At 44.2% G+C, this 14,855-nt stretch overlaps 1 protein-coding gene across 1 annotated transcript; it reads left to right on the top strand.

Annotated features, from left to right (window-relative positions):
• The first annotated feature begins 209 nt into the window (after positions 1-209).
• Positions 210-14,494, top strand: dthd1 (death domain containing 1). The gene is made up of 10 exons (XM_045212559.1): positions 210-563; positions 5,790-5,818; positions 6,082-6,412; positions 6,601-6,780; positions 7,790-8,046; positions 8,305-8,463; positions 11,726-12,015; positions 12,834-13,090; positions 13,181-13,238; positions 13,358-14,494. The coding sequence occupies exons 1-10, from the start codon at positions 210-212 to the stop codon at positions 13,669-13,671; spliced, it is 2,229 nt and encodes a 742-aa protein (XP_045068494.1). The 3' UTR covers positions 13,672-14,494.
• Positions 14,495-14,855: the final 361 nt, after the last annotated feature.

The raw sequence follows: 14,855 nt of genomic DNA, 5'->3' as shown, positions 1-14,855 counted from the left end.
ACAACTTTTACACTGTTTCTCTGATGCTACTGTTTATTTTATTTTTTTATCTCTGGATTGAACTTGCGATCCATTTATTTATTTCAACTTTTATCTAACCTTCTTGTTTGCAACGACAACCTGGCCAAGAGGCAAAAGCACAGCAAAGATCTAATGTATGACTGACCTGATACTTGGTGGCTTGGATGAGAGGTTGTGTTGGACCGAGAATGGAGGAACCAGGGCTCCAGCAGGGCCCTGGGAGGGAAGAGAATCTCCTGAGGGTGCTGGAGGAGACCGCTCTGGGGCTACGAGATCTACTCACAGCCAGGGACCATCAGGAGGGAAGAGTGGGCAAGAGAAGACGAGTGAGCCAGGGAGAGGAAGATAAGCTAAGGGAGAAGTTAGTTCATTTCAGGAATGAGGGAGAGCAGATAAGTCAGTCAGAAAGGGTGAAGGAGAATGAAAGGGGGATGGAGGGAGGGATGGTGACCCACGAAGAGGTGTGGAAGGAGAAGGAGAGAGAGGCCAAGTACAAGTTGCTGAGACTCCTCAGGGAGTTTGGAGAGCTCCACACACAGAGAGTCACAACCTGGAGAGAGGCGCTGCAAGTCACAGCACACACACTCTCCCTGTCTCTACCAGAGAGAGAAACTCAGGAACAGCCCACTCTAACAGGTACTGTAACTAGATAATGTTTGTAGCAACATTATCAGCTTGTTTGCTTATAATGTAGGGGAGAGTGGGGTAAGTTGAGCATTTTTTTTACATTCAGCATTACTCCGTCAAGGGAAATATAGTATTCTTTCTAACAAAGATATCTACATCTATTTGAGGATGTTCTGTATCCCTGGAAATAATCAGAATTCATGTAAACATTACAAAAAAGTGGTCTCTTGGCACAAATTAGTTGAGCCGGGGAAATGATAAGTTAAGCAGCCTACACATTTCTGTACTGAATGAAATATAACCACTACCTTGTTAAAACCACGTATATCTTTATTTCCCAAACACAATTCAACACAATTACAATCACATTTTTGTATTTTAATCATTTTAAGCACCTTTTAACACAGGCTTAACACCTAACAAACACTTTGTACTTTTTAAAACACTTTTAACATACTGTAGGCAATGCCCCCGTTGTTATATGTCATATCCCAATGATAATGCCATGCATTACGTCTGGGAAGAGAACACTTCAATTTGCTCAACTTGCCATTGGCGAAAACTTACCCCATGGCCATTGGCTCAATTTACCCTAAGGCAAACATATATAGAGCCCCACAATGGAGGTGTCATAACACCCATAAATGGTTCAATTTTTTTCCCATAGGGGATTTTTGAAACATAAAAAAGGGCTGTGTTTCGTGTAGGCTTACCCTGGTGTGACCTTTTGATAACCATGTAAATTTCTCTCGGACAAGGTGACTTTTATCAATATATTCGGCTCTATTTACTCTCAGATTAAAAAATGCTAATTAGTATCAAAGTAGACATCATGCATCTGGACCCTTTCTTTCTAAAACTAGCCGCCGAAATTGTCGCAACCCCTATTACTAGCCTGCTCAACCTCTCTTTCGTAACGTCTGAGATCCCCAGAGATTGGAAAGCTGCCGCGGTCATCCCCCCTCTTCAAAGGGGGGTGACACTCTAGATCCAAACTGTTACAGACCCATATCCATCCTGCCCTGCCTTTCAAAAGTTTTTGAAAGCCAAGTCAACAAACAGATCACCGACCATTTCGAATCCCACCGTACCTTCTCCGCTATGCAATCCGGTTTCGAGCTGGTCATGGGTGCACTTCAGCCACGCTCAAGGTCCTAAACGATATTATAACCGCGATCGATAATAGACAGTACTGTGCAGCCGTTTTCATTGACCTGGCCAAGGCTTTCGACTCTGTCAACCACCGCATTCTTATTGGCAGACTAAATAGCCTTGGTTTCTCAAATGACTGCCTCGCCTGGTTCACCAACTACTTCTCAGATAGAGTTCAATGTGTCAAATCGGAGGGCCTGTTGTCTGGACCTATGGCAGTCTCTATGGGGGTGCCACAGGGTTCAATTCTTGGGCCGACTCTTTTCTCTGTGTATATCAATGACGTCGCTCTTGCTGCTGGTGACTCTCAGATCCACCTCTACGCAGACGACACCATTTTGTATACATCTGGCCCTTCATTGGACACTGTGTTAACAAACCTCCAAACGAGCTTCAATTCCATACAACACTCCTTCAGTAGCCTCCAACTGCTCTTAAACACTAGTAAAACTAAATGCATGCTCTTCAACCGAACGCTGCTTGCACCCGCCCACCCGACTAGAATCACTACTCTCGACGGGTCTGACCTAGAGTATGTGGACAACTACAAATATCTAGGTGTCTGGTTAGACTGTAAACTCTCCTTCCAGACTCACATTAAGAATCTCCAATCCAAAGTTAAATCTAGAATCGGTTTCCTATTTCGCAACAAAGCCTCCTTCACTCATGCTGCCAAACATGCCCTCGTAAAACTGACTATCCTACCGATCCTTGACTTCGGCGATGTCATTTACAAAATAGCCTCCAACATTCTACTCAGCAAATTGGATGTTGTCTATCACAGTGCCATCCGTTTTGTCTCCAAAGCCCCATATAATACCCACCGCTGTGACCTGTACGCTCTTGTTGGCTGGTCCTCACTACATATTCGTCGCCAAACCCACTGGCTCCAGGCCATCTATAAATCACTGCTAGGCAAATCCCCGCCTTATCTTAGCTCATTGGTCACCATAGCAACACCCACCCGTAGTCTGCGCTCCAGCGGGTATATCTCACTGGTCATCCCCAAAGCCAACACCTCCTTTGGCCGCAATTCCTTCCAGTTCTCTGCTGCCAATGATTGGAACAAATTGCAAAAATCTCTGAAGCTGGAGACACTTATCTCCCTCACTAACTTTAAGCATCAGTTGTCAGAGCACCTTACCGATCACTGCACCTGTACACAGCCCATCTGAAATTAGCCCGCCCAACTACCTCATCCCTATATTGTTATTTATTTTGCTCATTTGTACCCCAGTATCTCTATTTGCACATCATCTCTTGCACATCTATCATTCCAGTGTTAATACTAATTGTAATTATTTTGCACTATAGCCTATTTTATTGCCTTACCTCCATAACTTGCTAAATGTGCACACTGTATATTATATGTATTTCTGTTGTATTTTTGACTTTGTTTTGTTTTACCCCATATGTAACTCTGTGTTGTTGTTTTTATCGCACTGCTTTGCTTTATCTTGGCCAGGTCGCAGTTGTAAATGAGAACTTGTTCTCAACTGGTTTACCTGGTTAAATAAAGGTGAAAAAAAAAAAAAAAAGAAAATGCAAAACTACAAATTCCTCTAAGCTCCTGCACGTCATCTCTAGCTGACACCTTTGCTAGTTCACAGAATTGTCAATTTAAAGAAATGTAGACAATTTCTTCATTACTACATTTAGCTAACATTAATCGAGAGATTCTTACCTTTGCCTCGATTCGGCAGTCTTGTCCAGATCATCATGGTATTTGTAGTTTTTATGATAGCCACATTAGCAGCTAATTAGCGTTTGATTTGGGGTGGAAAATACAGGCAAATATATTGATTAAAGCCACCTTGTCCCAGAGAAATGTACATGTTTATCAAAATGTCACCCCAGGGTAAGCCTTCACGAAACAAAGCCCTTATTTTAAGTGTTTCTAAAATCCCCTGTGGGAAAAGTGAATGGTGGAAAAATGATTGGAACTATTTCCCTGTTTGACCGCTAGGTTTTATGGGTATTACGACTCATGCGGCAGGTAGCCTGGTTTGTAGGAGCGTTGGGCCTGTAATCAAAAGGTTGCTGGATTGAATCCCCAAGGTGACAAGGTAAATATCTGTCATTCTGCCCTTGAGCAATGCAGTTAACTCACTGTTCCCTGGGCGCTGATGATGTGGATGTCGATTAAGGCAGCCTCCCACACCTCTCTGATTCAGAGGGGTTGGGTTAAATGTGGAAGACATGTTTCAGTGGAATGGTTTCAGTTGTACAACTGACTAGGTCTCTTACTCTGGTACTCTATTAGAACACACAGCTACAAGGATGCACTTTCATGCTAGGATTGGGACCTCATATTGAAGCTTAGAGAGACCCCAATGATGTATGGAACAATCTTAAAAGTAGCTACTTTGGTTTAGATACAAGCATCATGACACAATACATTTATTTGACTTTGTGAAAATCAATGGACTGATGACCTCTTGGAATGATGACCTCCATGGAATGTTGACTTCTTCCTAAATATTTTGTCAAATGATTAATTTTGTGTATGGTTTCCTAGAGACAAGGGTGACTCAACTTACCCATTTTGCTCAACTTACCCCACTCTCCCCTAATGTAATAATGAATCAAAATCTTTGTTTGCTTTCAGTTTGCTTTTGCATACAAATAAAGTTTCAATGTTGACATTTTACTTACATTTTTACTTTACCTATCTAGTTCTGATCAAGTAGTATATACAGGTATGTGTTCCTTTTTTTTCAGATGAGCCAGTTGTGCTTTGCTCAGACCATGTCTGCAGCACTCTACTCAGTGTGGAAGATGACATCAAGATCATTGTTGACAGACTGTATGACATCAGGAAAAAGCTTGACACAGCTATCATCACACTCAGTCCAGAGGAGGGACAGACTACAGACACAGAGACACACACAGACCAGCAGGAAAACACAGATATCCAGAACACTAGTGAGTCTCAGAACTCACATTCTGATCCAAAGACACTTGAATATACTCACAATGCCTCAGACTCCCATGATTCCCCTGCTCTTTACTCTAGGTGTCCTCTTATTGTCTTTACTGAAAATGGTGACAATCCCAGCAAAACAAAGGGTGTCTGTGAGACAGTTAAGACACACTCCAACAGTTCATTTGAATCTCAGGCTCAAGATGTGGATGGCTTGAGCTCTAGTAGCTCCCAATCTGACTGTAAAGGAGTTGGAGACAGTGGGTCTCAGGTAGAGGGGGGACAACGGAGCTATGGGACAGATGTTCATCAGGAAATTGCTCCAAAGACCCAGATAGACTCACAGACAGAGAGGATGGATGGAGATGGGACTGAAGAGAAGAGTCGAGAGAGTGGATTGGTCACATTGGGGTGAGTTGTCAAACCTGCGCAAACAAAGACACACACACACACAAACACACCAACACATACAGTGCCTTCAGAAAGTATTCATACCCCTTGACTTATTCCACATTTTGTTGTTTCAGCCTGAATTCAAAATTGATTAAATCAAAAAAAAATCTCATCCATCTACACACAATACCCCATAATGACAAAGTGAAACCATGTTTTTAGATATTTTAGCACATTTATTGAAAATGAAATATAGAAATATATAATTTACATAATTATTCACACCCCTGAGTCAATATTTTGTAGAAGCACTTTTGGTGGCGACTACAGCTTTGAGTTGTCTTGGGTATGTCTATATCAGCTTTGCAAATCTGTATTTGGGGATTTTCTCCCATTCTTCCTTGGATATTTTCTCAAGCTCTGTTAAATTAGATTGGGAGTGGTGGTGAACAGCAATTTTCAAGTCTTTCCACTGAATTTCAATGGGATTCAAGTCTGGGCTTTTAACATATGATGATAGTAAATGTAGCACACTCAAACATTTTTACAACAATTACCTATTTCTGTCACTATAGGGTCTGTGCAGCAGGCTGAATGTTTGACTCCCTACTATCAGTGTGTCCAGACGTGACTCAATTCCTCCTAATTTCTTCTTCTCAGTGCTCTCCCCCAGTCTGCTCTCACCCAGTCGTATGGTTCACTGTCAGGTCAATGCTCACACTCATCAAGAAATTCATTTCTTATAGAGAAAGGCCAAGTTAAGGAGAGCCTAATGCATAGCACACACAACAGAGGGTTAGTCATTATGGCAGCATTATAGTGCAAACTTGGTACCCAATTCTGCAGAAAGATGTCTATGACGGGCAAATGATTCCCTAGGTACAGTGTACATTTTAGGACACCCTCAGCTTCAACTGTACGCAGTATATAGGGTCATGTGACCTGTATTGACCCTCTGCTTACAGGCTGACAGGTAGATCAGCTGATGACCAGGCCAACATTGCCAATGCCTGCTTTGTGAGGGCCCCTGGGGACGTGGCCAGGGTCATGACCTGTGAGGTGGCGGACGCTCTGAGCTCCCTCATGGTGATTGGCTCAGAGGAGCTGGTCAGTAGGGTACTCAGGGTCAAAGTTCAAGATGGAACCCGATGCCCGTTCCCCGTCACAGTCGCCATGCCTTTCCGGGCTCGTTACCATGGAAACTACAGGGATTTCATGGTCAAGGTGGTTGATGGGGAGAAGAGGGCCAGCTATATCAGTCCAGTGTCCACACAGGGGATTTATGGAGGACAGATGGTAAGAGAGATAAGGTTGGTTTCAATTGGATAGGGAATGTCTGTAAGAGTGAGATGATCCACTGAATGGCATCTGTGTGTTTGTGTGTGCGTGTGTGTGTGTGTATTCGTGCATGCATGCGTGCATGCATGAGTGCGTGTACTGTATGTCCGTCTGCGTGTGTGTGTATGTCTTTGTGTGTGTTACAGGGCTCATTTGCGGAGGTGAGACTGTACTCTCTGGGCCTGTTGGCAGTGGTGTCGTGTCTAAGAAGAGAGAACTACACAGTCCCCCGGAGAGGTCTGTCACTCAAACTCAGCATGGACCCCCGGGCCTGCCTCGACTACCTCCCAGGATCATTCACTGCACCAGTGGTCGCCCAGTCCATGGTAGGAGATGAGTCTATTCATTAAGGGCCAAAACCTTTTTTACAAAAATCTGTAGACATCTCCCACTGATATCAATGCATTATTGTGCCCTCCAAAAAACTATTTGTGTTTTCCATTCAGACTGTCCTATTTGTCATTTAAATGTTACTTCTCAGTAATTACACCTTGCAGTGACACACATTATTTGCTCTGCAGTAAAGGTAGCACTCTCATTCAGAAGGTTTGCAGTGTTTAGTGTAGTAGAATAGGAGGGGTTGGGTGTTTGGTGTTTGTTGATGTGTTTTTAATCACCTCCTGGCTGTTGGGGTCGTTAGCTGTGTGTGTGTGTGTGTGTGTGCATGCGCAGGTGCACGCATGTTCCTCAGCGGGTGTCCAGGTATTAGTGCTACAGTCAAGCCCAGGGACTAATTAGCCAATCAGAGACAATTATGAGCTTCATTAGAATGTTCCAGGCTTCATCACTCCTTGGAGGCCCACAGACTTTACTGTAGCAAAGCTCCTCAGACAGACTGGTTAAAGAGAGGGAGGGATGGAGAATAGGGATGGTGGGGAAGAGGGAGGGAGATGGGAGGATGGGAGAGAGAGAGAACTTGGCTGGGGGGTTCACAGATGTTTGAAAAAAACATAGATGTATTTTGTTGGGTGGTGTTTCTTCTCTTTATGTGGATATGATTATTGTGTTTCTTACAGAATCCGTCCTTGTGTGAGACATGGAAAGTCAAGTGTTGCCTTTGGATCACAAAGCTATAGCGTTTTAGTCTAGTAGCATGTACGGTTGACTTCATAGTGATCCTCTGTAGCTCAGTTGGTAGAGCATGGCGCTTTACCAACCCACCATGGCGCAACACCAGGATAGTGCGTTTGATTCCTGGGACCATCTGTGTGTAAAATGTATGCATGCATGACTGTATGTCTCTTTGGATAAAACCGTCTTCTACATGTTACATAATATATTTGTATTATATTATAAAGTGTGGTAATTTACATGTCATTTACCTGTCTGTATCAGCTCCAGCCTGTAGATGCCACCCTATTGGCCACTCTGAAGTCCAGGAGTGATGCGTACCACGAGGTCCTCTCCACCAGCCCCCTCCTCTACCTCACCCACCCCTCCTCCCAGGGCCTCCGCAGACCCCTAACCCTCACCCTGCCGTGCCCTACTAACCCAGACAAGAGGAGGGTGGGACAGGGGGAGGAACCGGACCAATGTGCCCGACCAATCAGTGCAGTGCCCTCACGAGACATGCCAACTCTCCATAGAGTGAGGTACACTAACCACATCTTCTTCCTGTAACTTCCTCCTGCTTGTACGTGAGTCTGTGTGCTTTTTAATTATGGAAGTATAGTATTGAATATGTACAGTTGAGCTCTTTCTTTATATTTTGCCATTTTGCTGTAAGCATAGGATATAAATATCATCTCAAAACATGAACTACATGACATTTGAGAGTTAACTATAACTACATTGATTTTCCCCCATTTATTTACCTGTTGTGTTTATTTATTTTTTGGTGGTTCCATCAGAGCGGTGAGTGCTTCAGTGAAGTTCTCCAGAGAGTTGTCCAATGGGCTGTTGGTTCTACTGGGCTGGAGGGACGAGCAGTGGAATGTTCTAGATCAGGTCATTGTGAGGAACCTGCAGAATGGCCTGGTGTCCTTTGAGCTCACCGAGAACTTTGAGAGGTACTACATGGCTTGAGGAACAACCTTATGTCCAAAACAATGGGAAAGTAATTCTGCTTTGAAAGTTGATAAACTTGTAACCTCACTTTTGAGAAAATGGCCTTTGAATGTTTTGGTACACCTACTGGGCGGCAGGTAGCTTAGTGGTTAAGAGCGTTGGGCCAGTAACCGAAAGGTTGCTGGTTCAAATCCGAGCCGATTAGGTGAAAAATCTGTCGATGTGCCCTTGAGCAAGGCACTTAACCCTAATTGCTCTGGATAAGAGCGTCTGCTAAATGACAAAAATGTACTGGAGAGCTTTTTCAATAATATTACTACACAGATCATAAATGTAACGTTAGCTAGCTGACCTAACAACAGCAGTCAAGCACCCAAGCTAACTGGCTAACATTGGCTAGCTTGCTAGCTACTTCCAGATACAAATGAGAGAACAGCTCACTCTGACAATTTTACTCACCCTAGCAGAGCTGGTTAGGCTGTTTTTATGTTATCCAGAGTGTTGGTGACTGCAACTGTGCTGCTGGCAACAATTTAATTATGCTTTTTGCCAACGTTTACTGACACCGGCCATATTCAATGGGTGTTGAGTGTTTGTAAATTTGTCAGTTATTCTGGTCTCTGGCAGGCTCAGACAAGAGTGCTCTGAAATCGGAGTAGATAGCCAGAGCGAATATTTTGTTAAGACATGTAGCTAGCTAACTAAACAATAAACCATAATCCCAACTCAAGACATTACTACCCTGATGCTAGCTAACATTAGGCTATAATTAGCAAAGCAAATGGCTCTGAGATACAAATAATATTACATAACGTTAGCTAGCGAGCCAGCCAGCTAACGTTAGCTAGCTAGCTTACAGTATACTTTAACTTGAAATTAAAACGACTTTCTGACAAAATTAGAAATGTGTAATATCTGAAAATGTAGCTAGCTAGACCATCTTACCCGTATACATGGATGGACGCTTCTCCCTCTCTGTCACGGATGCCATGGTTGCCCTTAGTTTGAAGACGTAATCCGGAGACATGTGTTTTCTCCATCTCCTTAGCTATCATACTCTAATTCCACTGATTTCAACACTCGGTCCTCCAGAAAGTGGAGAGCAACACATATGCAGTTCTACTACGAGATATATTTTAAAAAAAGCTGTGTTAGACAGGATTACCTACACATACTGACCAGCTCAAATAGACAGAAGCGTGCTACATGGCAGACCAATCCGAACTCATCTCTCGGCATATCCAGCCCACTCATTATCTCAGCCAATCACGGCTAGTGGGATGGTTGCTGTCTTTTACTGTGGCTAAACCAACTAGGCTCACATCAACACCATTATCCCAGAAACCCTAGACCCACTGCAATTTGCATACCGCCCCAACAGATCCACAGGTGATGCAATCTCTATTGCACTCCACACTGTCCTTTCCCACCTGGACAAGAGGAACACATATGTGAGAATGCTATTCATTGACTACAGCTCAGCATTCAACACCATAGTGCCCTCAAAGCTCATTGCTAAATTAAGGACCCTGGGACTAAACACCTCCCTCTGCAACTGGATCCTGGACTTCCTGACGGGCCGCCCCCAGGTGCTAAGGGTAGGTAACAACACATATGCCACGCTGATCCTCAACACGGGGAACCCTCAGGGTTTTTTTAAGTTTGCAGACGACACAACAGTGGTAGGCCTGATCACCGACAACGATTAGACAACCTATACTGAGGAGGTCAGAGACCTGGCCGTGTGGTGCCAGGATAACAACCTCTCCCCCAATGTGATCAAGACAAAAGAGATGATTGTGGACTACAGGAAAAAAAAGAGGACTGAGCACCCCCCCCATTCTCATTGACGTGGCTGTAGTGGAACAGGTTGAGAGCTTCAAATTCCTTGGTGTCCACATCACCAACAAACTATCATGGTCCAAACAAACCAAGACAGTCGTGAAGAGGGCACGACAAAGCCTATTCACCCTCAGGAGACTGAAAAGATTTGGCATGGGTCCTCAGATCCTCAAAAACTTCTACAGCTGCACCATCGAGAGCATCCTGACTGGTTGCATCACTGCCTGGTATGGCAACTGCTCGGCCCCTGACCGCAAGGCACTACAGAGGGTAGTGCGTACGGCCCAGTACATCACTGGGGCCAAGCTTCCTGCCATCCAGGACCTCTATACCAGGCGGTGTCAGAGGAAGGCCCTAAAAATTGTCAAAGACTCCAGCCACCCTAGTCATAGACTGTACTCTCTGCTACCGCACGGCAAGCTGTACCGGAGCGCCAAGTCTAGGTCCAAAAGGCTTCTTAACAGCTACTACCCCCAAGCCATAAGACTCATGAACAGCTAATCATGGCTACCCGGACTATTTGCATTCAACCCCCCCCCCCCCCCCCCCCCCACCCCACCACACCCCACCCCACACCACACCCTCTTTTACGCTGCTGCTACTCTGTTTATTATCTATGCATAGTCCCTTTAACTCTACCCACATGTACATATTACCTCAATTACCTTGACTAACCAGTGCCCCCGCACATTGACTCTGTACCAGTACCCCCTGTATATAGCCTCACTACTGTTTTTTTATTTTACTGCTGCTCTTTAATTATTTAAATGTTTTACTTAACTCATTTTTTCTTAAAACTGCATTGTTGGTAAAGGGCTTGTAAGTAAGCATTTCACTGTATTCGGCACATGTTGCAAATAACATTTGATTTGATTCGTAATTTAACTATTTTATTCATATTTACAGATAGCATACAAGTTTCTTATTAAGGCACATTACATTTCACATGTTCCAGAAGTCATTTCTGCCAAAAAACGAATTTTGATTTTTAAAAAAACGTTTATGATCTAATGGCTCTCCAGTGAAGTAGTGACGCGCGACATATGCCTAGTTTCCCTAAACACATTTGTATGAATACACAGTGTTTCTTTCTACCATTTTGTTTAGGTTTTTCTTGTCCAATGTACCTCTTTACAAAGATGAGTTGTGAGAAGGTTTGTTCAGAACTTTAAGAGAAGAAGGATACTCAGTCTATCGTTCACAAATAAACTGGGAAAGGGTTTTTCTTGTGGCTTTTCATGTATTATCTCTCTCTTTCTTATCTGGAAATACTGATAAAGTGTCCTTAGGCTGTGGAATAGGTAATTCAGAGATTCAGTGAGATTGTATTGGATCCTTTATCCCACTCTCATCAACAATCCAATATGTTAAACCAAACTACTAAAAAGCTGACTGACTATCATTCTCCCCCTGCCTCTCCAGACTAGTCGTAGTCCGTCTCCTCTCCTCCATGCGTCCCTCCTACTTGACTACCCTGGTGGAGGAGGTGGAGGATTCTGTGCAGCGCACCATGGTGTCCATAGTGCTCCAGCGGCGGAGGGAGAAACCCCACATGGCCCTGGTAGCTGCCCTGCCCAGCAGAGACCTATCCTGGGAGCTGTCCATACTCCGTGCCCAGGGCTACTGCGGCCCTCCGGAGCCCTCGCTAGAGATCCCCATGTGTGAGGGGGAGCAACTGCTCCTGTCCTTCAATGGGAACATAACATCAACAGGTAGAGTGTGTCATATCAGTATTAACATTACATCAGATACAGTATATCACCAATACACCAGTACACAGACAGTATCTGTTCAGACTAAAATCTATTTTAATGTAAGTGTAACTAACAACTGTGAGATGTTCGAACCCCTTGTATCTCAGATAAGAAACGTAAAAGGTTTAGCAGTTTCTACACCAGATGAGGATACAGACCCCATAAGATGAGGATACAGACCCCATATAACCAATCTTACATGACTGCTCAAGAAAATGAAGTTATCAGAAATGTCAGTTAAAGGTCGTGACATTGCAAGCAGTGCAACTCCAGGTCCATATCCCTACTGGAGTAAAAAAATATATATGTTAAATCAATCTCCCTCAGTCCTGGTAGAACGCTTTGACGTTAGGAATGTCAAAGTCAGTGTTTTGGATACTGGCCCGTTGCTCCACAGTCCACACAGACCTCATCATCCCAATTTGATGTTGTCAATATTACGTTTATTCAACCGTGACGGAGTAGCAATTCGGTCTAGCTGGGTGATTTACTATTTGAGGCATATTAAGTCTGATCCACTGTGGAGCCATACTAGATTGGTAACAAATCACAATATTCAGTGACACCACCTAAATGACTTTGTTTGTAAATTGAAATATTCAACACATTTGGAGTATTGTTCGAGTAATCTAGCTTCAGAAACTTTGGCTTTGAATGCAGGTACATCAGTCCCAATGGAGTCCACCCTCTAACAATGCTCATAACATACAGTACATACCTCCCAAGGTAGATTTTCTTTACAATATTGTTAGTTGTATATTCAATTTTTCCTATAGGGAGTCAAAGCAACCAAAACGATGGACGGGGCGTATGTGAGCAAATCACCTTCCACAGCCAGAGGAAGAACCGCCTCCACCTGTGTCTAACCGAAGTGGACCCGTTTGGGAACTACAGCTCGCCCCACTACAAGGGGATGGCCGTCTTCCACAAGATCACCAGGGATCAGCTGGAGTGGCGAGAGGGCAAGGCTGTGTTATCTAATTCTGGGTCACTCAAGGACCCCGTCTGTAAGCTGTCCCTTACGCTGCCTAAGGTATAGTGCACCACGAAAACTTAAGAGAGTAGTAGTTGAACATAAAGGCTTTCAGTTTTCAATATTTTCAGTTTCTGGTTGTATTTTCAGAAAGTGAGGCCTATAAGTCGACACGTGAGCGCTAAGGTGATAACACACGATCAGTCAGGTAGGTCAACCGCCCTATCTTTCTCTTGCATGTGTCATGTCCATGGATTTGTATCAACTCCTATATGTATAAATGTGTATATGGATATAGGAGTTACAACTATCTTTTCTCTCCTCCAGAGCCCCTGTCCGACTCCACCCTGCGCTGGCTCTCTGAGGAGCTCTCAGAGGAAAACTTGGCCCTGATGGTCCTCTCCTTCCGCCTGCGCCGTAGCTCCATCCAGCTGGTGAGGCTGCAGGCCCCAGACAGCCTGGCCGCTCAGGCCTACCACGTCCTGGGTCTGTGGAGGAGGGCGCTCCCTGCCGCCCCACACCCAGCCAAGGCTGCACAGCTGGCCCGCTGCCTGACCAAGAGCGGTCGGCCCGATCTGGCCAAGGAGCTGCTGTTACGACAGGCGGCCACCAGGGGGACCCCTGAGGAGCCAGAGGAGTAGAGGTAGATAAGCATGGGCAACTCCAGTCCACGGGGGGGCTTATTGGTTTCACACTTTTCCCCAGCCATATAGCTAACATACCTGATTCAACTAAATGCATTCTAAACTGAAGACCATAATTACTTTATTATTGGAGATATGTGTGTTAGCAGTGACTGAGGCAAAAGTGTGTCACCAAACAGGCCCTTGACAACTCAAGTTGCCTTTCCCTGAGGTAGATGGTGCTTTCAGAAAAAGTATGTTTGATTTGTAATGCTGTGTGTCCCAGATGGAGGGAGTTGACATTGATTTAGTAATTGTCAGCCCTGCAAGCGCTGACTTCTCAACAAGGTTTGCCTTCAGATATAAACTGAACAGTTATTTATCAGAGCGGTCTATACTATCATGAGCTACTTATAATGAGTACATTTAAAAAAATAAGCTGTAATGTAATATCATATAATGAACGTAATACCACCTAACACTCAGGACACTCAGAGTGAGGATACAGGAATGATGGGAGGATGGCAGCTTTATGTACCATTAGGAGGGCTTGCTCTGTCGCTGTTTGTCCACACGAGGGAAGCATCAGCCAGGAAAATATGACTCAGTCTAGAGAGAATGGACTGCAAATAAGGTTGTAGGATTTAGCATTCACCTGCTCCATCATTAGATAACTATACTTCATTAGATAACTATACTTAAATCCTACAGGGGGATTGAATGAGTGTAAACTTCAGGAAAAGGCATTTCTCAGTTATCTGAACTGTGGCTCTACTGTCCACTGTGTGTACAAACCATTAGGAACATAGACTGACCAGGTAAATCCAGCTCTAAGCGATGATCCCTTTTTGATGTCACTTGTTAAATCCACCTCAATCAGTGTAGATGAAGGGGAGAAGACAAGTTAAAGAATGATTTTTACGCCTTGAGACAATTGAGACATGGATTGTGTATGTGTGCCATTCATAGGGTGAATGGGCAAGACAATAGATTTAAGTGCCTTTGATTGAGGTATGGTAGTAGGTGACAGGCACACCGGTTTGAGTGTGTCAAGAACTGTAACACTGCTGGGTTTCTCACCCTCAAAAGTTTCCTGTGTGTATCAAGAATGGTCCACCTCCCAAATGACATCCAGCCAACTTGACACAACTGTAGGAAGCATTGGAGTCAACATGGGCCAGCATCCCTGTGGAATGCTTTTG

The sequence above is a fragment of the Coregonus clupeaformis genome, unplaced genomic scaffold (genome assembly GCF_020615455.1).
Source record: "Coregonus clupeaformis isolate EN_2021a unplaced genomic scaffold, ASM2061545v1 scaf0023, whole genome shotgun sequence".
Classification (NCBI taxonomy): Eukaryota; Metazoa; Chordata; class Actinopteri; order Salmoniformes; family Salmonidae; genus Coregonus; species Coregonus clupeaformis.
Note: the sequence above shows the minus strand (reverse complement) of the source record. Positions and strands in the feature narration are given on the sequence as shown.